General features: G+C 40.4%; 1 protein-coding gene across 1 annotated transcript in view; it reads left to right on the plus strand.

The window, feature by feature from the left end:
- The window catches only part of zmat4a (zinc finger, matrin-type 4a), a 139,747-nt gene that overhangs the window by 67,460 nt on the left and 44,452 nt on the right, over window positions 1-27,835 (plus strand). The window contains exons 4-5 of the mRNA XM_023397798.2: window positions 10,102-10,258; window positions 26,373-26,594. Coding sequence (XP_023253566.1) covers window positions 10,102-10,258; window positions 26,373-26,594 — 379 coding nt within the window. The remainder of the gene's footprint in view (window positions 1-10,101; window positions 10,259-26,372; window positions 26,595-27,835) is intronic.

The raw sequence follows: 27,835 nt of genomic DNA on the forward strand, positions 1-27,835 counted from the left end.
GTGCTGACTCACAGCTTAGTGGAAGCTACTCGGGCAAAACTGTTGGCTTGTTTACTTGTTTTATTCACCCTGTTTAAGCGATGTCACTGCGTTACAAGATCTCAACGATTACGTTGGTGTGTACAATGTTTTCATAACTGATCATATTAAATCTGAGTTGTAATAGATTATAGTTTTATATGGATTGAATTAAAGAAGAAGTTAGATGCTAAAATATTGTATGAAATAAAATGGTCAACGAGGTGTGACAAGCATAGAGATGGACAGGAAGTGAGCTGACACTGAAAATTGGTGAATGCTACAGGTTCTCTGAAATCACTCATATAGGTCACTGAAGAACTGTTGTTTGTGTGTGGGATTTTAAAATGTGTAAAGCCACTTTAACTGTATGTAAACACATGTTAATTTGGATTGTCTCCCCGTTGCCTTGTGACACACTTTCCAGTAGAATCCAGTCAGGGTTTATTCTCTGTCCCTGTTGGTGCTGCCTGCTGTTTAATGTGAAGGTCACTTTATTGTGTGTGTGTGTGTGTGTGTGTGTGTGTGTGTGTGTGAGTGAGTGAGTGAGTGAGTGAGAGAGAGTGTGTGAGTGGGGCTGAAGCAGCAGCAGCAGTAACCACTGTGTCAGCCCAGCTTAGCACTCCCCTGTATGCTCCGCTTGGCAGCAATAGACTGCATTGTCCACAGCTATGTTGGGAGCTAGTCCTTTTTTATCCTCTTTTTTTTTAGCAGGGATACCCTTGCACTTGGCTGTCCTATTTCTTCTCTGTGTGCCTTAGGGGAGATGCACATGAGTAGTGAGTGTTCCCTGACCTCCAGATTTAGCCCAGGCATTATACGGTGTTAAGTCAGGCCAGGATCAGGCCAATCCAGTCCAGGCTAGCCACAGCCCAAAGCTATTACCTCAAGGAGTGGTGCAGCTTGTTGACTGCACAGAGGAGAAAGTGTTGCATCCTAGACGGAGAAGCCCGCGCGTGTTGGCGCTGTGGCATGTGTGATACGGTGACAAAAAGAAAACAACGGTCCAGTGCAGTAAGACATCACACAGCCCGTCTATATTACGCCACAAATACAGGCAGGCAAGGACACACTGCTTCACTTAAACCAAGATGAAAATGTGCAGCGCAGCGCTGACAGCAAAGAGAATTTACTGCTTGCAAATCAAAAAGATTATTTTATTATGCCTCACATGAATGGGAATGAGGCAGACCCCTTCCCTTCCTCTCTCTCCCCCTCTCCTCAAAATGCGATGTCTCTCTCTCTCTCTCTCTCTCTCTGTCTCTCTTCTCTCTCTTCTCTCTCTCTCTCTCTCTCTCACTTTGTCTGTCCCTCTCTCTCTCTGTCTCCCTGCCTCCATCAGTTACATATTCAGAGAAGTGCAGCACAGCAGTATATTCTGCCAATGCAGAGGTCCAATTATTTCTCACTGTTGGGCTGAGATTACACACACACACACACACACACAAAAAAAAAAATGAAGCCCACCATACATGACGGCTGCAGTATGGCAGAGGTTGGATGTGTTGTACTTCAGATGACTCATGGGTGTTCTGGATCCCACCCTCCACCCCCACACACACACACATACTCCCCACCCCGCCAAAAAAGAAAGAAAAAAAAACAACAACTTGAAACTATGTTGCTGAGCTTATCAGAAATTCCTCTACATCCCAAAATTTAGATAATCATTTCACATTGGAATTATTCTGCGCCGTGTATCCGACAGACCCTACAACAAAGATAAAGCTCCTGTTTGGCGGGAAAGTCTGTACATTACACTGCGATTGTCAATCTGGCAACATACACCTAGCTACTGCTTCATTAATTACATTTCCCTGCAATTAGCTCCTCGTTTATCCAGTTTTAATTAACCATGAAATTATGGATCCTTCCTATTTGGAGGTGGCGTCTCATCTCCTGGTGTATTTTGGTCTCTTCCTGAATATATATTTGCTCATTATGACTATGAAATCCTGCAAATAAGATGGAACAGAGGCTCTGCTGCTGCTGCTGCTACTGCTGCTGTTACCCCAGGAACTGAGGGAAGGGTGTGTGTGTGTGTGTGTGTGTGTGCGTGTGCGTGTGTGTGTGTGCGTGCGTGCGTGCGTGTGTGTGTGCGTGCGTGTGTGTGTATACATGTGTGTGGTAAGAGTTGGTGAAGGACAAGGCCAAGGGCAGTAGGAGGGGCTGCTGTGTGTGTGTCAGAATGACTCAGTGTGCAGCAGTGTTCCTCTGTTATCACACACTGTGGGAGGAAGAGCTGTGTCTCTGTCTTCTCCTCATCCACACACACACACACACACACACACACACACACACACTGGTGATCTCCACCAGATTACAGCTCACTACAAATAGCTTTTCGGTAAAGGGTTGAGTTTGAAATTGCAGCGTGGGAACCCCCCGCTGTTGAAACGTATCAATGGCTTCGTTTGAATTTTCTCAAGTTTTTTGAATTCCTCAGGTGTAATCATATTGTTTGATGTGGCTTAATATGCATTTATACACACTTGAAGCATATCAAGAGTTATCAATCTCAGTGGAAATCAGTCCCACCTGCACAGAAACCTTCACACTGACACATGTTTGGTTCTACTTTTAGACCTGTTACATCTCTGTTAGGGGATATTTCATGAAAGGAAAGATGAAAATAAAACACATCATTATTGACACTGACCTTGTGATGTAGGGGTGAATACATACTCTCCCTGCAGAGACCAGTGTCCTCACAATGTCAGACTCTTGTGTGTAACAGTGATGATTGTGTCAGAGCGGACACTCTGGGCAGTCATAAATCACTCTTTGATCACACTCACAGCTGCCCATAAGGAAAATGTGTGTGATGAGGGTCTTCAGTGAGAGAAGACTAAAACTTATTTGAACAGATTCATGTTCATTTGGCTGAATGTCATCTCCATAATAAAGGATCATTCAACTGAATTGCACAAGGGATCAATTGAGTATAGGGTCTTTTAAAATAGTCTGATTGCAGGGCTATGATAATTGAAAAATATGTTCATATTGTTATGGTGCATGTGTACGATTATGCAATATGTGGTGGACACTGCACGATAATTTCACAAAGTCAAATTCCTTATTTTATTTTACATATTTTATGCATTCAGATGTACTTACAGTGCTCTATATATTTTTGCATGTAAAACCTTGGTAAGTTATTTCCTGTTTTTTTTTTTGTTATTTTATCAAACCTGAAAAAGTGGTGCTATTTTACACTGTCAAACCACAACACTCAGAAAATCACAACACGTCGTCATAGTTTCTTTGCAGCTTTGAGTGTATTAAAACAGTTGCTCTCTTAGTAGTAATTGTTCTCCTCGATGAAAGTCAGTGCAGTTCTGCTCCGAGTCTTTTTAGTCAGTGTAATTCCCGAGAGGGATTCTGAGACACTTGATAAATATTTACCTAAATCTTAGGTGTGCTTGGATTTATTCTGTGAGCATGTGGTGCGATAAACAAGCATGTTATGATTGATCATAAGTCAGTAGATACAGCGTTGTGGACATCACATATTTACTGTTTTCGGTTATTGGAAGTGCCCTGCCTCAGGTTCTGACTTTGGCCTCGTAACCAAGTAGACTCCAGTGAAGGTTGACCGGGTCTGTCATCTTCTGGTTCAGGATCGGACTCTTGCACAATCTGATAAGGCAGAACCGAAGCTGCCACAACCGTTTGTTTATTGCCATAGTCGCTGGCAAGCTGACCAATCAGAGCCCAGTGTGCTCTGATTGGTCAGCTCCAGAGGAAAGATGGGGGCCTTAAAGAGAGTGTGAATAGAGTACAGTATGAAATGTACAGAAGAATAAAAATGTCTTTTCAGAACATGAATGTGTGTAAATCTATTTTAGTCAACACCAAGAATTAAAAGATAAACACTAAAAATGGCCATAATAGGTCCTCTTTATGTTACATAAATGAATATCGACATTGCATTAGGCTGAATTCAAAAAAAAAATTTAATTTCCTACTATAAATTTGAAACAATTGCAATCATAGATTACAAGCTAGGTTTCTGATCCGTCCAGAAATTCTTAAATGAATTATGAAATAATACCGTATACAAGCTGTTCCACTGCAAATATCTGAATTGCCAAGTACTTTGTGACAAATGGATAACTGGACAATATGGGCTATACAACTCATAAACAAACCCTCAAACTGCTGATTGATTACATTTTGTGATTGTCCAGTGAGCCCAGTCCTGGCAGCAGCTCTGTGCACCGCCAATGACACTCACAGACAGGCCTCCCGATGGCCAATCCCACTATGACAGATGGTCAGCTGTCTGTGTGTGTATGTATGTGTGTGTGTGTGTGTGTGTGAGAGAGTGAGAGAGAGAGAGGGGGGGGGGGGGGGGGGGCGAGAGAGAGAGTCAGCGAATGAGCACCTTATACTGTACCAGTGTTCAGTACTGTTCTTGTGACTTCACTGAGTGCAGCAGGAGTGATTAGATCTCTTTCTGTAGAAGATACAATGAGCCAGTTTGACTTTGACACTACCAGAGCAACACATGACCCAAGTGCATCTTTTCCTCCAAAACTTCTTTAACATCGTCTGCTCTCTGCTTATTGCAGAGCTGGGTGATTGCTTACTGAGATTCAAAACCTCACACATTAGTTTCCTCCTGGGAGAAGCTTTTGCATCTGAGATGAACTGTTTTCTGTCATCATCAAAAACTGGAACACTGTTAACATGGAGTTCAACACAGAAGGGCAAAGGGTGATTTCACCCACATGTGTAATCTGGTTTACAGTTTTCATCATTAAACCATTATTTACCTTAATTACTATCCTCATTAGTGTAAGTGTTATGTAAAATATATCCTGATCATGTCGACTTATCAAGCTGAATGTTTAAATGGGGTCCAGGTGAAAAGTGACATCACCCTCCAGTAGTATTGCTGGGTACCTAATTGTGCGGAACACAGCGGTCGTTTGTCTGATGAAGAACAGTGAATTCAAAATGTCACCTGTGTTAATGGAGTTTCAGACTGATGAGACTGAACAAAAAATGTTTGCATTGCATGTGACTGTATACAAATGTGAACAAACATTTTGCACCACTGGAGTGTAATTAAGAGTCATGTCACATACTGTTCAGTGTGCGATGGTGGCCAGTCAATCAACATGGCTTTGATCCAGTTTATCAAAGCATAAACAATGCTGTTGGGTTTGTTCCAATTTTCTGTGATTAATCTTAAATCTTAGCAATTTCAGGCTTTTCTGCATGGTTCCATTGTTGGTGGCTTTGCTATCTATCACAACAGTGGCCTTGTCATGTTGTCTCTTGCTGCAATGTAGAAAGTTGTCGGATTGGTTGGAGTTTGGACTCGTCTTGGCCAGTTAGATTTTGTGAAATATGCTTATTTTCTTTCTTTATGAGAATTAAAGGAGAAGATTTAGGCAAACCTTCAAGCCTAGATGCTAAATATAAAGCAGCTGATTGGCCCATTCTAGCATAACACTGGAAACAAGGGGGCCAGAGATTAAAATTATCTGCCAACCAGCACCTCTAAAAGTCCCTAAGTTATATGTATGGGAATCTTATCATCATGAGTTAATCATCTCTACAAAGTCACTCCACCCAGCACATAACCCCCTTCTTGATTTTAGTCTTTAGTTTTCTCACAGGTTAAACGAACAAGATGTATTCACTAGAAACTGCAATTTTCTTTGGAAATTGCAGTGGTAATTCTGCTTCTGCCCAAACTGAAGCCACACTGAGTTGCTGGTTCAAATTTAGAAGAAGAAGTAGTATTAAGAGATGGGAAAATTTCAAGCTGTGTAAGCAGTGAGAAAAGTCTGAAGGTGTGTCATCTATAAATCATTTGAAGTAGCCTACACACAGAGAGACTGAAATATATTGCTTCATGCATAGCCTAAGCCAAACATTGCTTTATGAATGGCCTGAAATTTGCATGACACTTGAAGTGAGTTGTCAAAAAGCTGAATCAAGCTGTGAAAATCATTATTTTTTGTGAAAATTGAAATACATTTTTTACAGAAAATTAAGAATATGTAGGAAGAGCCTAAATGACAAAGAGTTTCAGACTGTTTCTGTCTTAGTAACTTCCCTCACAGCTAAACTATTTAAACTATTTTCCCATTTCAGGAACAGCTGGAGCTAAACTACAATGATAAATGAATGACTTGTGCTATGAGCTGTTGGTGTGCTGCTGCCAGGTTGTTGTACCTTTGTGTGTCTTTGTGTATGTGTCTGTTTATCTGTGTGTTTATGAGCGTGTGCAAGTCTAATCAACTGATCTGAATCAGTTGTGTGTGGCCAGCTGCAGTTAATGGTTGCCATAGTGATGGTAACTGCTTAGTTACACCTGGTTATAACAGGAATCATGGTGAGACACACCTCTCAAACTCTGGCTTTGCAATCAAAGACTGTAACCACTATTGCCTAAAGTTCACTATTTTCTGAGAGAGGAGACTCTGCCCTACACACTGATATAAAAATCTTTCAGAAATGTGGCATTTACAGCAAATTAAAAATGGCCTGCCTCCTGTTGGTCTCCTGATTTTCTGCTCTGTTTACATTGGAGTGGATGGGGCATTTGGAAGGTACTAATGCTACTTTGAAGCTCACAGTTCAAATTCTGTGAGTCAACAAACAAGATGCATTCATTTGTGAGCTTTAGAGGTGCTATATGGCATATTTTGTTACCTTTGAATAGAACCATGGCAACGTTTTACCCCTTTTTCTACACTTAATGCAAAGCTAAGCTAACCAATTCTAGACTGTAGCTTCATATTTAGCACACAGTGATGTTGAACTGTTTGTGGTTGATGTTATATTTTTGATGAAACCAAGCAAACAACAGTGATAAACAAAGAAGCTAAACAAAAAATTTAATTAAAAAGATTTTAAATTTCAAGTACAAATAAAGTTTGAAATGGACTTCTCCCCCAACAAAAGAGTAAACAGCTACTGAAATAACTACACAGACAACAGCAATGTCTGTTACCATATGTTTGTAACACTAAGAGACGGTCAGCTGAAAGGTGCAATTATTGACAAACGAGGAACACCAGGTGAATGATGAGCCGTCCAATCCATTCGTCCATTTGTGCCTTCCTCTGGATAGAAGTGAAAATGCTCTCTGTATAAACCACAGACTAATGCATTGACTACAAGAGTCCTTCTGCTGGTAAATTGAAAGTGATCGAGTGGTGCTGAGAGTAATTGAATACTGTTGAAATCAGCTATTGGTTCGTCAGAGCAGAATAAAAAGCAAATGGTGTTTAAAAGGCTCTAAAATGAAGTCAGTGTAAACAGGCAGCTGTTGTACCCGGCTCACATCCAGCATTCTTAATGAGTACAAGCAGGGAAACATTGGCTTAAATCACGAGTTTGCATTCGTAATTAGTTTGGCTACTTTCCAAATTCTTTTTGACCATAAATATAGATACAAGAATGTGCTGTTGTCTCTGAAGGATAGATTTTTTACAGTCCTTTTTCAGAGGCTTCACAACTCAATGCAATTGAATTGTTAAAACACTCACACTGAATCCATATCAATTTGTGTTTGCTATGGTATTACCAGACAATTCTCTTTCTCTAGGCAGCATGGAAATTTGCATCAAAGGTCCTGCCAAGCTATTCTGTATTTGTTGAGACATTTGACTGAAAAACAAAACTGTGAACCTCATAGTGGCACATGATGAAAAGTCAACTGATCAACAAAGTAGGACACACGCTCTGGGGACCATGAAGATCTAGGCTGTTGCTAGCTTATGAGTCAAAGGCAAGTGTCATAGTTTATGATATTGGCAGCTCTTTCTGACAGAACCTGTCAGTATGCTAACTGTTGCTATGAAAATGCTACGTTTTCGGCGTCCCTGGTGTTTGAGGGGGGAGCTCAGTGTTCTAAGCGCTGAAATAATTGTTCCCCCATCCTGCACGAATAAGTGCATACATATGCGCGTGCATGAAAGTGCCGTACACTTAATGATCCCAGATTGCATATGTTGTGTGTTACTGCAATTATCTGCGCATGGTAAAAGACATGGAACATGCACTGTTTAAAAAACACTATTTGAGACTTTGAACCTACTCAACATAATGCTAGCAACAGTAGCATTGTAGCTAAGGTGGCAGAGTTTAGTACAGAGCATAGACTGTAAATAAAGATGGATGTAGCCTCCGCAACATCACTCGGTTTTGAAACTCGGAGTGGGATGGGCCGCCGTCGCCACTTCGGTGCATGCTGGCTTGTGGCAAGCAGATGCTCACCCACCTGTCACTCAAAGCAGCACACCCTCAATTATGTAGAACTTTAAGCCTTAATAAAATTTGAACTACTGAGTTATATAAAAATTCGCCCCCGTACAGTTGTCATGAAGGAGGATATTAGCTATAGAGACTAACGTTGTTTTTTGTACCAGGCTGTGAACATGTTTATTTCTGCTGTAAAGTTGGGCATTTTATCATGGGAGTCTATGGGGATTGACTCGCGGGTCATTCTTAGAAGTGCAGTCTTTGGTACTTCTGTGTTGGCTTCATTTTTCAGCCTTGGAGGTTGCTGCTTGGTACAGAGCTACAGTGAGTTCCTGAGTGGTAAATACTGCACTAGGCAAGATGGAACATGCATGGCAAGACCTTTGTTTTTCAGTGTTAATATGAAAATGCCTTTAGAAGCAATGCTACTGTTTTGCATTGTTCTTTGTTCAAGAGACAAACCATTTTTGTTCTGGAACAGCATCTAAACTGTATCCAGCTCCTGTTGGGAGGTCGATTCAAAACAGAAACAGCCACATGTTCGTCTCTGAGCAGACCCTCATGTTCATTCATCTTTATGTAGCCAAGACATACAGCATTTGTTCTGAGCACCAGCTGTTTTTTGTTTTTTTAATTGTTCCCAATGAGGAGACAATGCGGCCGCCTAGAGAGAAAGCTTTCCAGAGCACTCCTAATATTGGCATGGTCTTCCACACTCAGTGTTATGTTTGTCCTGCACTATATAATGGCTCTCTCTGCCATGGATCCACTCCTGTACAATATTATGTTCAAACCTGTGAGTTTCAGCAGTTTTACATCAACTATTGTACACGACTGGAATTAATTAATATAGGAAGCTGTTTTTGTACCAGTCGACACAAATATGTAACCATAAAAAAACCAAACAAACTTGGAACCAAAAACTAATGCTGGAGAATCCACTGGAGAACACCAATGTATCGGCCGGTGTCGATGAAAAACATAAATGTACAAATAAAAAAATAACGATAATTAAAAAAAACATGTCAAAACAAATAATTGATCTCTTCTCTGAAATTATGAATTTTAATTTCAGTTTGTCTTGAATAATATTGAACATGAAAAACTAGCTGTCAGTCAGAGACAGATCTAAACACATTGGTGTCAATAACTTACAAAACGCCAAATTAGCAGAAACATGATAAAAAGTTGTAGCTGTTGTGTTAGAATATGAATATCATGAAGGTGAATGGGCTCATTATCTCGGTTCATCTCAAGCTGAGACAACTCAGCTGAAAAGACACGCACGCATATTTCTACACACTGTTCACTTCCTGTATCTGATGGAGTGCGTCAGGCAGAGGAACAGACAGTTGAATGAAGTCATGGAATTCGCTTTCCTCTCCTCTTCCTCCACTCTGAGTATCAAGCCTTTCCTTGACCCTCTCCTCTCCTCCCTCTCACTTTTCAGTAAAAAAAAAAAAAAAACCCAGCAGCATCCATCTCTCAGTGCTTGGCGGGTTTCTCTGTGTCCTCTGCCTTCTCTGAGGATAATGGCTTTTGGTGCAGCTTGCGCAGATGGAGGCTCAGGGAGCGGTCCACCATCAGCTCCACTATCACCCCTTAAAACAGACTCGACTCCATTTGCATCCTGCCAGGATTAAAACACTTTCAGCGAGGAATGTGGCACCCCTCCCCTCATCTGAATTAGAAGTGGTAGAGATTAGTGATGTGTTCAATGTGCAGCTGTCTTCTAGTACAAGACGCTGCTTTCTTTGTAATACATGTGACTTGTTTGATGGAATCCTGTTTTTAAAGCTCCCACAGATAAATGAATTTTGAAGTATCATTGATAAGATGTTATTGTGTTTCTTTTAGGGCAGCGACGAGGGCGACGTGGACAAGAATAAGTGCTGCACGCTGTGTAACATGTCCTTCACCTCAGCAGTGGTGGCACAGTCGCACTACCAGGGTAAAATCCACGCCAAGAGACTAAAGCTGCTACTGGGAGAGCAGCCCGCCATCACAACCAAAGGTATAGCCCCTGTTTAAAATGCATTGTGGGTATAAATGATGGAGGAGCTACATGTTTCCAAAGGGGATTTATTATTGAAAGGAAAATATAACTAAGGAATGAGATGCATGACGCCATATGTGTTGACAATGTTTGGAGGTGTTGTTATGTATGTGTGAAGTGGAATAGAACTAAATGATTTTAATTAATCATGGAGCACTTAGTTTGGACTGTGGTTTTTCTCCCTACATCTTTCCCACTGTTCTTTCTGAGTTGGAGTCCTAACAAATAGCATGGCCAGTGCCTGATATATTATTGTGTAACGGGGCAGTGTCTTGATTCAGTGCTCTGAAACATCACATACACCCAGAGGTGCCCTGAGGGTCAGAATATACAGCAGGAGTCCAAAGGCCAAATCTATACAGCAGCATGGCCAAGGACCGGAGGAACAAATTACATTTACACTATTGCTGTAATTGGACACAAGAATCCTCTGTGTACATTTGTTTACTGTTTTGAGTCTGCCCTTATTTTCATTCCATCAGATATAAATCAGTCCTATACTTTATTGAAGCTGATAAAAATGGAATAGATTTCATTCTGTTAGCATGAGTTGCTACCTCTCTTTAAAATCCATACTTCATTCATATGAATGCTTTGTTTGTTTCCTCAACGGCTGTTTATACAGCTCTTACTCGGTCTGTATGTTTTGCTTTGTTGAGTTGTTGTGCATTTGGTTCATGTTCAGGTGTGAGGACCTCAGTATTCCTGCTTGCAAGTCTGGTGTTATGTTTGGTTCTCCAAGATGGAGGGACAAAATTAAGCGATTTGAGAGACACAAATAATGAACTTGAACTTGATCCAACACATTAAGTGGCCTAATTTGAAAGTGTGAATTACTAAACTTGGGGAATGAATCAAGTATTTTGCACAAATAAATTAGTAACTTCAAGGGGATGATGTGTAATTTCAAGGCATAAATTACAAATGTAAGGGAATAGTTTATGATAGGCTGCACAATTAATTGAAACATTACCGACATAGCAATATTGCTAAGTGCAGTATCCAAATCACAGGAGCTACAATTTATGGTTAAAGGTAAAATGTGTCACAACACACCATAAGTTGAAGCATTGTGATCTGACAGAGAAGGCCTGGCCTACAAATCATATTACCCAGACATTAGGGAACATGTTTGTTTGGTACAAGTCCCAACAAAAATCACACCATCCTCATTTTTCTATTTCTTTCAGTGAAAATAAAATGGAAAATGATCAGTCCAACTCAAATCATAACTCAACGCAATCACAGTATCTACCAAAAATAATCACAATATGATTTCTTTTTCTTTTTTTTTTCTTTTTTCTTTTGCATATCATTCAGCCATATTTATATTATATAAGCAAAATAACATTATAGTCAGCTTGTAGTGACTAGGAAGATGAGGTTACCTTATATTTTATTTTTTGGTTGTAGTGGGGATCAAAACATGATGGCATGAGCTGACCACATTTCTTAGCATAAATGAAAACATTGTTGACTTAGTCCAAAGTTTTTACCTGTCTGATTAACAGTAGTATTACCAGAGCAGATCTGGTCATGCACTGTATGTTAGTTTTACAGTGATGGTTCAGCGATTTCAATCAAGTCCCCAGTCACCTTTATGTCTGAGTATTCCACAGCTTCTGTCCTGTGGGAGTAATCTGCCCCTCTGTCCCACAGTTTCACTATAAGTATGTGACTCACTCACTTGGCTTGTTAGATCTGATGGGAATGTTTATGGAATGGAACATGAGTAATTTATGGAAGTAATAAAGTATTGCATATAAGCATATTCATTTAAATAACCACATTCAGCTACTACAGTACTCTGATACCATCTGGACATGGTCCTGGTCCCCACATTAAAACCATAAATCCCCAAACCTCATTTGATAAAAACTAATGTCGTTTTGAGAGGAAACAGAACAACAAACAAGGCATAAACAGACATTTACACATCACTTCCATTAAGATTATCATTTCAGATGGTCAGTTGCCAACTTGTGCCTCCAGCATTTCTTTTGTACTCAGTTTTGAGGCATGAGGGCTGCAGGCTACTTTCTCCTACTGTCCACTCCAGCAAACTAACAACGAAACAGAATCCACTATAATTAAACATATTTTGCCAGTGTCATCTGCTGTGGGGTTTGCTATTCTTTCTTTGTTTATTTTTTTGTCTGTTCCAGTAAGTTAAATCTGAGGGATCACACAAGGTTTAACAACACATTAAACATGCTATACAAATTAGTTTGACTTCTCTGGTAGGCTATCTCTGCTTTTCACTGTAAAATACTGAACATTTTCTTATCTGTAGAAAGAATTACAATGAATCTGAGAGGGTTCACTCTTTGGTTACTGCAATTCAGATATAAATGGTTGAACGTAGACATTTTGTCATTTAAAATTATGTAAGGAGTCAATATCAAGATTGTTGTTTATGTATACAGTATCAGCTGGGCTACAGTGTATTTCATGGTCCATGGTCATATTTTTGGTTTATTAGTGAAATTCTTCAAAACGGAATCGTCATGAAGTTCGGTAGAGGCGTGCGCGGTCCCCAGAGAATGAATCGCAGGGACTTCTGTGATCACCTGATTTCTTTCCTTTAGCACCACCAGTGGGTCAGGTTTCACTTCTCCTGTGAAATATCTAAACATCATCCCTGACGTATTAGCACAAAAGGTTGCACAGACATTCATGGTTCCCAGACAGCGTAACCCACTGACTGACTGTGATACATTGGTCTAACCTCTAGCACCAATGACAGTTGTTCATTGTTTTTATTGTGAATAAGCAAACCATGCTAACACGCTCAACTAACACGGTGGACACGGTACATTAAACCTGGTAAACTTCAGCATTGTGAGCATTTTGCATACTGATGTTAGCATGTAGCTCAAAGCAGTGAAGCCTCAAAAAAGCGGCTAGCGTGGCTGTAAACCCGTCTAGCATGTGATTATTTTTGGGGCTAGGTTACAACTTCCTAACAGCAGCCAAACAAGCTGGTGTGGTTGTCTGTTTTTTTTTTTTTTTTTTCCATGGTTCTCTGTGTGTGTCTGTGTGCATGTTATTTAGATTTAATCACCAACTTTTCTTTGCCTTGGGGTGATTGAAGTCTTGCTGTTGTTATCCGCTGACAGCCGCTCACCTTGAATCTATTTACAAATGGGCTGTTGTGAGAATAATGAGTGAAGGTCACAGGGGGAAACAGTGAATGAGAAAACACAGCGAACATAGTATTTTCAGATTGTTCTACAGGAGTGTGGCTGTGAATAGATCAGCCTTGAGCTTTGTTTGTTTACTCTGGCTTTGGCTTGTTGGCGCACCAGTTGACCGAGTCATTTATATGCAATTCACAGCTTTGCGTTTTACTTTGAGCTCTTAGATATCCCTCACCACTACTTTTCCTTTAATTTGTTTGAAGTTTTCTGTTGACTGATAAGGCGGAGCATATTTATAGTGGTATTATCTGAAGTCTCCCATTGTTGGACCGTCCTGATTTCATCCTGTATTAGAACTGCCTCGGCCACTGCAGCCTTTTTTCCCTCTGAAGTGGAAGGATTGAATCAGTAGATTGCTACACAAACCTCTTGTCTTTGAGTTAATGTTTGTCGGATCAGTCCTTGAACCCTCTGGCTGAAAAAAAGAATAGAATAATTCCTTTACTGCAGCAGTAGAATAGAACAAGAATAGCTTTTAAGCATAGAAAGTAGGACAGAAGAGGTAAAATCTACAGAGCTACTTCAGGCCAAATACAGAGGCTGTACAACACTTACACTGATAAAGTCAAAGGGAAATTAAATATTCTTTCTGTTGTGCACCTGATACGAAGGAAATGAAAATAAGATCTTAAATTGTGATTTGAATGAGTCTGAAATCTTGTGCAGCTCTGTTCTCTTGGTCACTTCAATCAGCTGCACAACTGTCACGACCAAACGTTCATCAAGTGCTGCAGCACCGCCCTGCTGCTGCTGCTGCTTCCTGTGCTGCATTTACACATTTACAGCCCAGCATCCACCTGTGGGCTCTGCTCTTTTTCATTCCAGGGGTTCTATATCGATCTTTCTCTGCTCTTGCTTTGGCTTGTTGAAATATTTATGTTCTTAGGGCGTGATCGAAACAGAGCCTGAAGTTTTTTTCATGGTACAGTGGTCCTGTTCAATTCATGGCTGATCTAAGGGCAAGCTCATTTTCACATTTTTCCAAAAGATATCTGTCTTTTTTTTCACGTTTTTCTGTTAGGAGATTTGGTTTGTTTATCATTTATCTTTAATGCTATATCTTTTCAGGAACGTTTTGGGCTCTTTATTAGTCAGTTCTTTGTTTTTGGGCATTACTCAACTCCGAAGCTTAAAAAAATAAAACTGATACTAATATTTTTACTGTACAGCTGGCTGAAGTCACTTCAGTGTTGTCATCTCTCCTCCTGACCAAACGGATTCATTTCAGCTGTTTTCAGACGTTTTAAAGGTCTCATATTGTAAAAAGTGAGATTTCCATGTCTTTTTATGCCTCCGCACCGGCGACAGCCAGAGCCTACCCCACAGCATATTGTTTACAGATCGTCTGTCCTTTTGTACGGATGTATAAAATGCCTTGATGGAACTTCTTCAAATTTGGCACGAACGTTCACTAGGACTCAAGGATGAACTGATAATATTTTGGCGGTCAAATGTCAAGCTCACAGTCACCTCACAAAAGATAGTTTTGGCCTTGTGAGTCTAGGTGCTATAGGCTATAAATACTGTGAAAGTATCAAAGCACTCAGTCCACAGAGAAATGGACACAGCCTGTATTCAGACACTGAGCCTTAAAACAAGCCATCAGGACTTCTGTAATTTTATGATGTCACAACTGTGCAACCGCCCTCAGCCATGTCCACATGTCTGTTCAGCTCATTTCAGCGCTGACTGGACATCGCACTTTGCATTTAACAGTGGGTTTTACCAAGTTAAAGTAGTAGGCTACAATCCATTCTCTGTGTTTGGCCTAGTCAGCTGATCAGAAAAGAGGCTCAGAGACCGACACAGAATAGTCCTGTTCTTACTAGAGCTCCAGAGATGTTAAACTATATTTATATCTTCTTATGGATATTGAAACTTCATATGAAACAAATGGAAAAGTGTAAAATGTAGGACCTTTAATGCCAAGATAAAATCTCAGACAATCCTAAACTGTAGCTGCATATGTAAATCTCTTTTTAACTCTCCAATGCATTTCTTTCTTACTGATTGAAACAAAAGGTTGTACAGACATTCATGATTCCCAGACAGTGTCCTCTAACTTTAATGATCCATTGGCATAACCTCCAGCACCACTGATGGTATCATGCTAACACGCTAATTGAAGATGGTGAACATGATTTTTACATGACAAACATCACCTGATGTTCATTGTTAGTTTCCTTTTTCTCTTTAAAAAGGAAAATAACGATTAACACTAGTGGGTTACTGGGGGACCAGTGAGAACACTGAGTTTTGTGTTAACCTGAAGTGAACAGTGAGTGCGATGATTTCTGGACGTTCTGTGCAATAAAACGTCTAAAAAGAGCCTCAAACATCAACCGCAATTATAACAAAACTATGATATGATATGAGCACGAAGGGCGGCGACTGGTATAACGTTTGAGTGAAGTTTCTACATAAATGTATGAATGACTATGAAGAAGTTTAAGAGAAGTTGAAAATGAAAGGCAGGCAGGATGTTCAATGAATAAATAAATCTTTATAAAGCTTATAGCCAGATCCAGCAGAGAATCATCTAGAAGCAACCAGGACCAATGTTCTCCACACAAGCCAATATTTCCATATATGTAATTATTTGTCAATAAACCAAATAGTGATGTACTTTGGCTGCAACTTTAGAAAACTTTGACACTATTAGATTGTGTTTGTACTTTGCTGATTGCGGTCTCATGATGCAGCACCCAGACAGCGCCCTTTGCTGTTTGCTCTCTCTGCCACATGTCCGTGACAGACACAGTCATTAAGCATGCCATCTGTGGCCAACGGCTCAGAACAGAGGCAGCTCCATCCCGGCTAAAAGAGGGGGTGACACAGCCATCAATCGCACTGTCATCCAGAAAGCTGCTGGGACAAAGAGGAACCTCCTCCCCACCTGAAAGAAACAGAATGACAGAAAAGCATTGGATTGCAGCTGCTAATGTTCAGCTTTTCACCTATTATCTTTGTACAAGAAAAAGTATAATTAAGTGCATCTCATGGATTAGTGTAGAAATGCCTGAAGCTGCATTTAAACACTAAACCTCTCCTTTAATATTCATAGATATGAAGTACAAATGTCAGATCCATCTATCTAACTGCTGGCTTTGGACTGCAGCGTGTTTTATCCTCTGAAACAGTAATTTAAAGCGCCTCTATTGTACAGATCTGTTACAGATAGAAAATGTCAGGAAGATAAATCCAGGGCACCAGGAGACCCGGGATATTGATTTCTACATAAGTAACGTCAGCCGACTGGCCGAGTTCCTCTGTTGATCTTCCTGCCTCTTGGGACTCATGTTGTTCCAGCCGGTATACAGTTGCAAAAACTCTAGCTTCCCAAGCATCTTTTTTTTTTGTGTTTTGTTTTGTTTTTTTTCCTCACTCACCCCAAACACCAAAGATCTGTGAAGGTACACGGTTCTGTTCAAAAAAAGCCTCTAGAGACACTGATGAGAATATACAGCACCTCTGTTGTCACAGGAGAGCCGCATAAACTTTACCTGATGCTTTTTTTTTTCTCTTTGAACAGATGGTGTGCATCTTCCCTTTGGGTCCATAACCCCCATTCAGAACCCATGATAAACATTGCAAAAATGCATAATCACAGTGTAGAGAAGCTCTGCACAAGCAACCTGATAGTTGAAATTCATGTTTAATGCTTTTCCCACAGGGCCAGTATTACACATAGCCTATATAAGCTAAAACATGACCCCTCTTTGCCCTGCTCAGGCCCAGATGTGTATGTGTGAATATTTTCAATGACCCATATAGCACATGCTCATCTGCGTGCATTTAACTGCTCATGTTGCAATGTGTTGCAATTCCAATTCAGTTTCTATTTTAGAGCTCAGGCAGGCTGAATGAATGTTAATTTGTCATTAGTATTTTACATAATCACAGCCACATGTATTTTCATATTCCTCCACATGGTTTCTTTAAGCACTATTTCCACATTCTGGCCCGTTTCCAGGTGTCTGGGCTGTAAGCACAATAGCTGCCATGAATGTCACTTCCTTTAGCATCTGCAGCTTAATGTGGGGATATACAGGATTTTCTCTGCACTGATTTACTGGGAGGTGATTTGAGGAAATCTGGAGCATTATGGTTAATATGGCCATTCCTTTTTGTTCCTTCACATTTAGCTGGGACTGTTATCTGACTATAGATGTCTTAACCAACAGTTAAAGTGCATGTATCGTAGCAGTAACATTTAAAGGGCCCTGTATTTTCAGATTCCCCTTTGGGTTTCCTACTATTTCTCAAACTATCTGAGAGGCTGCCGCAGCATTCAGACCATTTTACATTTTCATGTATTTACAGTTTAGAGATCCTTGGTGGGGGGGGGGGGACCCAGCACGGAAGTCAGTGCTGCTATAACATTATCAGTGACATGAATAGCCGTAAGTGTGAACTTAAACTTACAGCTGGGAGCAACAAAACAAAAAACTTTGATAGACCAATGAAGATGTCACTGACCCAGGGCTCAGATACAGTAGTGAGCTAGTCATAACACTGGATGCGTTATGGAAATGGTTTGTGAAATGCTGTTTTAGCCATGCTAGCTAAATTGTCTCAACAAATGTTCTCCATGGGAAAAACTGTATTTGTCCTTGATGATTCTCACATTAACCTTAACACTAACTTTTCCTTTAGCGCCAGCATCGGGTCATAATTTGACTTTGTCCAGCACTTAATGTATTCCTGTCCAGTATTTGTGAAAAAGACATTCACATCAGCCTCAGCTGTACTACTAGTACTAGCTAATTTTTGCATGCCAACATGCTACACTAAGATGGTGAACATTATACCTGTTAAGAATCATCATGCTAGATTTATCATTATGAACATGTTATTATTTAGCTCATACCACCACTGTGGCTAAGTTCAATCCACAGAGACATTAGTGTAGCTCGTGACATTCACTACCAATAATCAGAGGTGATCTGTAAAATTGTTTTTTAAGGTGTCCCTGTCGTGAAGCACAAACTATAGGAGGAGGGAATGTAAATTCATACAAATAGCTGCTGGATGTGTGGGAAAGGCAAGTGTAAAATCTGCAGCACTGTTTTGTTGGGGTGACAGACTAGCCAGGCCGAAACAGACAGAGAGAGAAACAAACGAAAAGATGCATCATAAAGTTATTTGCCAGCGCAATCCACTCAGCACCACAACACAAGACACACAGCAGGCGATGCAACAAGCTCTCAATATCTCCTGACTCATATGTTTCAAAGCAGCTTCAGTCCAATGTGATCTGACTGAAGCAGCCATAATACTTATTACCCCAGCCTGTTGTATTGTTTATTTGTTTACAAAAATAATCTTGTCAAAGGAATTTTACCAAAAATCTCCCACTCTGATTTTTCTCATTCAGTCACAGTGACCTTTTGTTGAGCTGACAACATCCAGCCATTTAATTATCTCACATGGAACTTTGTTCTTGAGGCCTGCGGCTTCAAAAGTGTCTTCTCTTCAACCAATAGAGCTGCACAGTGTCTTTACAGACATGAGTCACACATGATAAAGCAGCCAAGCATCAGATCTTATCTGCAGTCTGAGTAGATGCGACGTTACTCTGTGCCCCTGATGGTAATTTGTGATAGGCTTTGTAAATAAGTCTAAAGTCGTCTAGTCGAGTTTAAACTGCTGTCTATTGTCCTTTAGACCAGTGGTTCTCAAAGCGGGGTCCACGGACCCCCCACGGGATCTTGAGGGGGTTCCCAGCAAAAAGGGAATAATTTATTTTCACTATAATTCCATTCATACGTAACACAATGACAGAATGTATTTTACTATTTTGGTCATGGGTTTCAAACACTCCGGTGAGGGGTCTTTGATGTGATAAAAATTTGAGAACCATTGCTTTAGACAAATAGTCAGCAGTGCGGGTTGAGCTTTGTAAGACCTCAGCCTGGCAGATCGTAGTAAATCTCCAGGATGGAGATCATGCTCAGCACAGCTCCCACAGATTCTTCCGAGACAAAGTGAAAATATGAGAAAACGTTTCATTTCCTGAGCGTACAGAACAGGTTTGTAGGCAGGGGGTTAGGGGTTGGGGGTTGGGGGGGTTGAAAGTCCAAAAGGGAGCAGCATTGTAGGAAGAGATAAGTGCATGGATTCAGAGCACTTTGATCTCCCTTTCTCACAGATGCTGAATCTCCTCAGATTTATAACTCTGTTCACACTAAATACGTCTACCTTGTACTGCTTCTCTCTGCATACAAATGCCATGTAAGGAGGGGAAAGGGTTTTTAAACGCAACTTAGCGCTTGAAACTAGTGCAGGCAAAATGATGTGTGTTACTTGAGCTGAGAATTTAAATGTTGCATTAGTGTGGCACATGAAAACTGTATTTCTTTCAGCCCTTGAGGAGATGAAAGGAAAGATTTTGCTTTGTTACTGTAGATTTGATTGTTAATGGATTTTCAGTTTTCTGCTATTAACTAGGCTGGAGAGTGATGAGCAAAATCTTCACTCACGCAGACTCCTAGAGCATAAAACAGAGCAAATAAAAGAGCTGAATAAATAAATTACCACAAGCTTTAAACTGACAGCTGACAAACCCACACACTATCTACACAGAGCAGCATAAAGTCCAAGCAATCTGACGGTGTTTACTGCTGCATCAAAACCTCACAACTCCTGTTGGTTTCAACTCCGCACCCAAGCAAACGCTGTTCTGTAGTTTTTAAAATACATTTGCATGAAAAAGAAAAAGAAAATAAGGCTGATTATGTAAAGCTGCCTTTTGAAATGTAAGCTTTTCATCAAACAAAAGTGGTACGCATCTCCCTTGAGACAAATACTAAATGATGGAAATATGACTAATTACTGCTATAGAGGAGGTTTACTGAGGATCTACTATTGGAATATCCGAATCATTTCAAATTTCAACCAATACTGTGAAGACAGGAGCATTTTGCAGTAGAGACATACTGACACATACTGTACTTGGTACAATACAACCTTCAGATTTAAACAGCTCGGCAGCTACAGAGGTGTCAGTCAGATGACCCACAGATAATTCTTCTTGTGACTGAAATCCAAACATCTACAGGAATTTACAGCAGCGGCAGTGGTAGAATCAGGCTAGCCGGGTGATCCAGTCCATCACAAATGATTGTAGTAGTATAAAGCACTTGAAACTAACTTTATAATGTCCAATCTTTTGGTCCAATACTACAAAATCCATACCTTTATCAATAAATAATTAAACTCACAATTAACCCCAGCGAGGAAAAACAACCTTTGCTGCCTATGATTTACCCACAGGTGAAATAAGAGAAAAGAAAAGTCAAACCAAAAAAAAAAAAAAAAGGAAAGAATTAGAATGATTTCCAAAAAGCAATTTGCACCTCCCCTGTAGTGCAGAAACACAATTGCCCCTAAATCATGGTGCCATTTCAGCAGATTAAAACCTAAGTGGAAAGGGAGGGATTTAACTCCACTGACTTCCTTTACTGCCACAAGGTTGACATTTTTGGTTTTGAGTGAAATATGTCAACAACTATTCATTTGCTTACCATCAAATTTGGAGCAGACATTCATGGTGCCCAGAAGATGAATCTTCCATCACTGGTGATCCCATTATACTTCATCATTTCCTCTAGTGCCACCAGCAGGTTCATATGTGTAATTTTTAATAACATATCTCCACAATCAATGAATGGATTCCTATGAAATTTGGTGCTGAAATGGTCTTTGTGATCTTTGTGGTGTTCAACTGACGTTTCATTAAGCTCCATCATCAGGTCAAAAGTTCAATTTGTCTCATACTTGGGTTTGTTTATCTGATAGTTTGGTTTTCTGAACAATGAGACTTACAAACTTCCCAGGTAGCTGGTGAGCCTGTAGACTTTAAGTCTTGTTTTGTTGATGTGATTTATTATTCATATTTTATCCTTCAGCTATTGTGCAGCCGTAAAAGTATCCTGGCTTTTGTGTATTCTGCCTTTGCCAGCTCTGACATCTGCCTATTTGATTTCAGTGACTGGGTGATACCCAAGTGTTGTCTATGTGTGAAGTTACATTTCAAGCAGTTTCACATGAACACACAGGTGAGAAAAGATATCTACTTCTACCAGCTTCCACCCAAAGCTGGAAAATATCCACATTGATCAAAGCCTTTATATGAATTGAGCATTAAAGCTTCTACTGCAGTATTGTACTAACACTCAGCTAGATCTGTAGAAGTGTAGAAAATGCTGCATTGTACGCCTGTGTGCTGGATTGCTTCAGTCTCTGCTCCTTTTCACAATCTGAACCAACAGGCAGAGCCCGTCACCCTCACATTTGGTCAGACAGCAGAGAGCCTATCTGGCCGATAAACTGCTGCAGCGTGTGCACGTATGGGTGTCCTCTGACTAACCAGCTACAAGGCTGCCATTATGAAATGTGGCATGTGCACTGTCTTATTGACTTGATGATGATAAATCAAGAGGCATCAGGTCGGGATGATTCATTCGCTGTTATACTGATAATTCTCCCCAAAAATCTTCCTCTCAGACATCAATGTCAAAATTTTTTTTTAAAGCTGCAATCCTCCCAGAGTGGTTTTAAGTGTGTTGTTCATTCTGAGCACAGCGTGTCCAAAGCTCATGAATTCATCTCTGTGAAGCAGAATAAGGCACCGTTTTATTTCGCCGGTGCTTAAAACTGTAATATAGAGAAGCAATGGCCTTTTCTCCAAGTTTACCACACCGCACATGGAACCGACTCCATCTGCCTCATGGCGATGAGCTCCACCTTCTGAACTGAGCTGAAGCCTCAATCAAAGCACAGAGGGGTGTTAAACAGTACGGCTCTAATGATGCACTTAATGGGAGGAAATGGTTTCATTCCTTTATGTGCCTTCTGGGTTATCAATGAAACTGGAGAGCCATCATGTAATAACAGCCTGCTATGAATGAGGAGTGTGCCACCTTGTATTGAACATAAAGACTTTAGGTGAAACCAGTGGGCTGCTAAACAAACGGCCAGGACACTGTGCTGTAAAAGCCGTGAGAATCAGATGGTGATTACACTTTGCTGGAGGAGGATACTGAACAGAGGATGTACTGATGATGATAAATGATCTTTGCTCTTGTAATCATGCCCCTTTAATTCCTGAGGATTTGCAGAAAATTATTTGCCAGTGTTTCTCTTTGTTTCTCATTTCCTCTCAACTTGCGCATGTCTTTCACACAAGAGATTTGACCAATAAATCCTCTAATAATCTAAAATATTTTATTCACAGCTCTTTTTAAAAGTCCATATTTTATACTTTTTCTGTGTTTTATTTGTATTGTTGATTCATAAGAATATATATTTGTGGATTTATAAACCAAAAAACATCTCAATGTGGTTTTACATCCCCTCTCTCAGGCTTCTCTCTTGAGCTCTATTGACAACAAGTCGGTGAGGCTCAGAGCCTCTCTTCTGATTGGCTGTTTTCTGAGTGATTGAATGAAAATACAGCAGATTTCAGGAAAACACTCAGAGCAACCAAATCCTGGAAAGTTGGATGGTGGGTCTAGGTGGGTGGGGCTTGGGGCATGGCTGAGGGCGGTGACTGCTTTGTTGTGACATCACAAAGTTCCAGAAGTCCTGACGGCTGGTTTAAAGGCTCAGTTTCTGAATACAAGCTGTGTGCATTTCTCTGTGGACTGAGGCTTTGATACTTTCACAGTTTTAATATAGAACCTAGACCTGCTTTATAATCAAAAATAAAGTAAATCTACCTTTATACAATATGGGACCTTTAGTATATGCTAAACTAAACCTAAGAGCGACCTGCTGTGGTTGAGGTGGACAGTGGGCATAGCATGAGTGTGGGATTTTGACTCTGGAGATTGAGGTTTGAGTTTTGCATCTCACATGTGGTTATGTTTAGGCTTCTACTTTTTGGTTAAAGCTGCACTAATCAATATTTTGATATTAACAATGGATTAAATGACTCTGTATATGTAAACTGGGTCACTTGGTGGGACAAACCCTCAGAGAATATAACCACTGGACTCTGCAGTTCCCCTCAGTTCAGAGCAAAGTTTTAGTGTCTTTAACTCACTGTTTTGGTTTTCAAGCACACAACTTTACTGCTTTGGTTCAGTCTCACTGCTCTCAACCCAGCAACAGGCAGCAGAACACCTCTAAAGACAGACACAGTTATCAACCAGTTAAAGAGCCAGATATTTCCCTCAGGAGTTAGTGTAAACAGAAAAAGAGCTACAAAGAGAGTACATATTGAACCAGAAACACAGGGACTTAGACTACTTTAGTTTGAAAATGAAAAGAATCTGTGTGTGTGGAGTTAGAAAGAAGTGAGGTTGCCAGACCTCTGTAGCTGCTCCACATCTCTGCTTGAGGCTAGAGGCTCGAGGTTACATTAGCCAGTAATAGCATCACACATTCTGTCTCAACTGTGTGTTGTCGAGTTGCATTGCAGGTAATGGGGGCGCCAGGTTTTGACGAGGCAGAAGAAAGTGCAGGATAAAAAAGAAAATATCTCTGGTTCTGCTGCATCAGTTTTCAAGCTTTTTTAAACTGTCTATCATGAGTTCCACAGTATTTCAGGAGTGTGATGCTAAATCAGTGGAGCACTCTTTAATAGGTGATCGTTTTGCCTAAATTTCAATAATTATTTCAGTCTTATGTGAAAGTTGTTGTTAAATGACTTGTCATTGTTGCATAGCTTCATGTAAAGACTCTGTGCTTGTTTGGATTCACTCATGTGATTTTTACCTGAGCCACCACCTTTTTAGGTAATCCTGCTGACAAATACACAAATAAACAGACAAACCAAACCAAACATGAAAACAAAACCAACCTGGCAGAGGTAACAAAAACTCGAAATTAAGTTTGGAGGACAGAAAATGAAAAGTGTGAATTAATGTTGTTGTCCTGGAATCAATACGTGCCTTTTCTTCCCTTTTGTTCTCTGACTTATTTGTCATCTCCATAAAGAGTAAATATTTCACCGTCTTTGAGTTTCCCACAGCTTCCTAATTCTCCCTTTCACATCCTGTCATCCCTGTCTCTGCACTTCCTGGTAATTGCCTGAATGTTATTGTTGAAACCAGGAGCTGTGCTTTCAGGTTATGTCTCATATGCCAGATGTGTCTAAAATTATACTATTAGTTCTCTGTATATTCAAAGCTACTGATAAGCAGAGAGCAAGTGGGTCTCCTACTGTATGTGAGGCTCTGGTCATGAAATGGCTAGCTTGAGTCCTTACATTCAGTTGCTGAATCGAATGGCACATGCACACCCCTCCCTCTGTCAGCTACTTTCCTTTGAGCAAGGCATTAAATCCAGAATAGCTCCAGGGCTACTGTTCTGTAGCTGACCTCTGACCTCCTTGCCAAGGCGACTACAGTGATATAATTATGTCTGACAGTTTACATTGGCCTATTACTTGAAGAGGTCACCCTATAACCACAAAGTCACAGATTCAAATCCTACATAATAGCCCATTGCCGTGGATGAGAGTATCAGCCAAGTGCTGAAAGTGAAGATGTAATGCAAATGTAAACTGTGCTGTGCCTATTGCTCAGCTCTGATGCACTGAAGAACAGAGAACTCTAACCTGAGAGCAAAATGCTGACAGCTCAGGTTTTTATACATTCTCTCCCTCCGCTATGTTTTTCACTGGAGTTGCCATTTTGAAATGTTGACTGGTGTAATGGAACGTAATGGGACAAAACTAAATGTTGACTTAGGGTGGGCCGAGCACTGGAGTGTTAAAACTGATTAAGTTGATAGTGCTGTTTTGTGTCGGGGAACGCTCAGTGCAACGCGGCACTCGTTTGGGGTTAATGCTGTCATCCATGCATGAAGGCACAAGTGGGCAGCCACGAGAAGAGCAGGCTCTTTATTCCGTTTGCCAACTAGAATTTAGGTTTTACTCTTCAGGCATTTAATGGAGATAACAGCTTGTTATTCAGTGGGCTGCGCTAGCGGGGCAACAGTCATTGTTACATTGCTGCTGATCAGTGCTCATTAAAGCCCTTATATTGATCTCTGTCTGCTGGCTACAAATCTCCTCCTTAAAAAGCCCACTTGTGTTTCTGGTGGTGTTGACAAGCCTGCAGTCTTGGTACATTTTTAAATAACTTACTTTAAAAAAAAGAATATATATATATTTTAAAGCATTTTGCAGTAAATCTATTTTGTTCTTAAGCAGTGTTTTTTCCCAGGTAGAGAATTTAGAGGTGGCCACTTTGATCAGGTTTCATTTTACTTTGTCAAAACATAAACATTTCTGGAGTTTTACATTGTGTCAAATTGTGTATAACAGCCAAATGCAGTTCTTAGTGAAATAACTCCGAGATGGTATAAAGTGAAAGGACAGAACCCAGGAGCAGGATGATATGCTAGCTTATTATCTCTGGTTATTAAACGTATAACTCACATGACTAACACCATATATGTCAAGTATAACAACAGAGAGCAGAAAACAAGGAACTGGTTTCTCTGTTACCTAGTGACCTCTGCTTGACTCCGTCAGTGTAGTTGTATAGCCGCAGACGATGTATTGAAACAGGAAGACAGCATGTAGCTATCCTTAGAAATGTTCAGAAATGTTCAGGAACTATAAAAGATTATTTTTATTTATAAATACATTGTAATATTTGTTTTCATAAACGGGCAAACACAGACATTTTATTATTGAAATGACCATGTTTAAAAACCAAATCATTCTTTTTTTAAATCACAGTGTTATATAATTATTATATTGTTATAAGCATGCTTGGGGCCATTTGAATTAATTTGCTATAAAAAAAAAAAAAATTATAATAATGATAACTAACTGATACACCTGTCTCCTTTTGAACTGTTGCAAACCCTGCTCAACCTCAATCGAATGTGTTGTTGTTGTTGTTTTTCTTCAGAGGCGTCCCCCAGTCCTGTAAAGAGCTCCCCAGAAACGTCTCCCATGACCTCGCCGCGACAGCGCCGCGACTCTGACCGCTACTGCCAGCTATGTAACGCCTGGTTCAACAACCCCGGCATGGCTCAGCAGCATTATGATGGCAAAAAGCACAAGAAGAACGCTGCCAGAGCAGACCTGCTGGAGCAGCTGGGCAAGACCCTGGACATGGGAGAGATGAAAGGTACGAAGTCATGAGTTAATTTTCCCTGTTCTGACTGTTGTAATCAATACATCAACAATCAAAATACATCAATAGATTTACTGACATTCATGCTTTTTTTATAACAAACAGTTCTCATTGTTTACTGATATGAAGCACATCGTAGAACTGTGTTCTCCAGCGAGGAGACGCCACATCAATGTTAATCCATGTTTGTCCTCGATGTGGATCGCTTTTCTTTTAATGCCTCTGCGCCGGCGACAGCCAGAGGGTTGTCCGTCCGTCCCATCCTCGTGGACATGATATATCAATAACGCCTTGACGGAACTACTTCAGATTTGGAACAAACATTCACTTGGTGAACTGATTAGATTTTGGGGTTCAAAGGTCACAGAAACACTTTTTAGCCATTATTCAAGAATTCACATAGCAATTTCACAAAAATGGTTAATATTATATCATATGACTCTGGACAAACAGGGGTGTAACCTGAAACTGGTCTGAGTGGCGGAGGCAGACAGCGGCGAGGTGGTTCTAGTTTAAACTGTAACGCTAAGTTTCCTTTTTGTCCTTTTTATCTGAGCATTAAAAACTTTTCTTAGATGCTCCCTAGGTTGTACCTCCGTCATACTCCTTGCTGTAGCCTGCTCCATCGCTACAGTTGCTCCCCACTTGAGCTCTGGCAAACCAATCATCGCCACTGGTGTGCTAATGCAGGAATGTCTCCACAGACACTAGATTTAAAGCTCCAGTATACTGTCAATTACAGAGAGATTTACTTGGCAGTGATAGGCTTAATGAACATTCTTTGGCAAGGGCTTGAAATTAACAGACGTTCATTATATGGGAAAGTCCCACACTCTAGCTTTAAATGTGGCAAATGGAAAAAAGTGCATGAATGTCAGTAAGTTCCCCTTTGTCTAATGAAAAAAACGCAGTTAGATTTTTTTTTTTTTTTTTAAACCAACCTCTGTGGCCGTTGTGTGTTCAATATCCAGGACAGCTCTCTCTGTTGTGTTCCTGTGTCAGACTCAAACTCGTAGAGTGAGTGAGGGATCGACCATGGTGTTAAGCAATAATGCAGTCCTGTAGACTTCAGGGTTTCTCATCCACATTTTAATACACTTCAACAGACAGGGCCATGACCCAGCGGTAGGAGAAACAGGATGAACGTCAGGGTTCATGAGGTTCATAAAGCCCTATTGGCTCCAGAGCTGCTGCTCAATGACTGACCCTGACTTCTGACCTGCCCCCCACCCCCC

This window comes from Seriola lalandi, unplaced genomic scaffold, assembly GCF_002814215.2.
Source record: "Seriola lalandi dorsalis isolate HSWRI2012SDOR001 ecotype SW California unplaced genomic scaffold, Sedor1 jcf7180002054883, whole genome shotgun sequence".
Classification (NCBI taxonomy): Eukaryota; Metazoa; Chordata; class Actinopteri; order Carangiformes; family Carangidae; genus Seriola; species Seriola lalandi.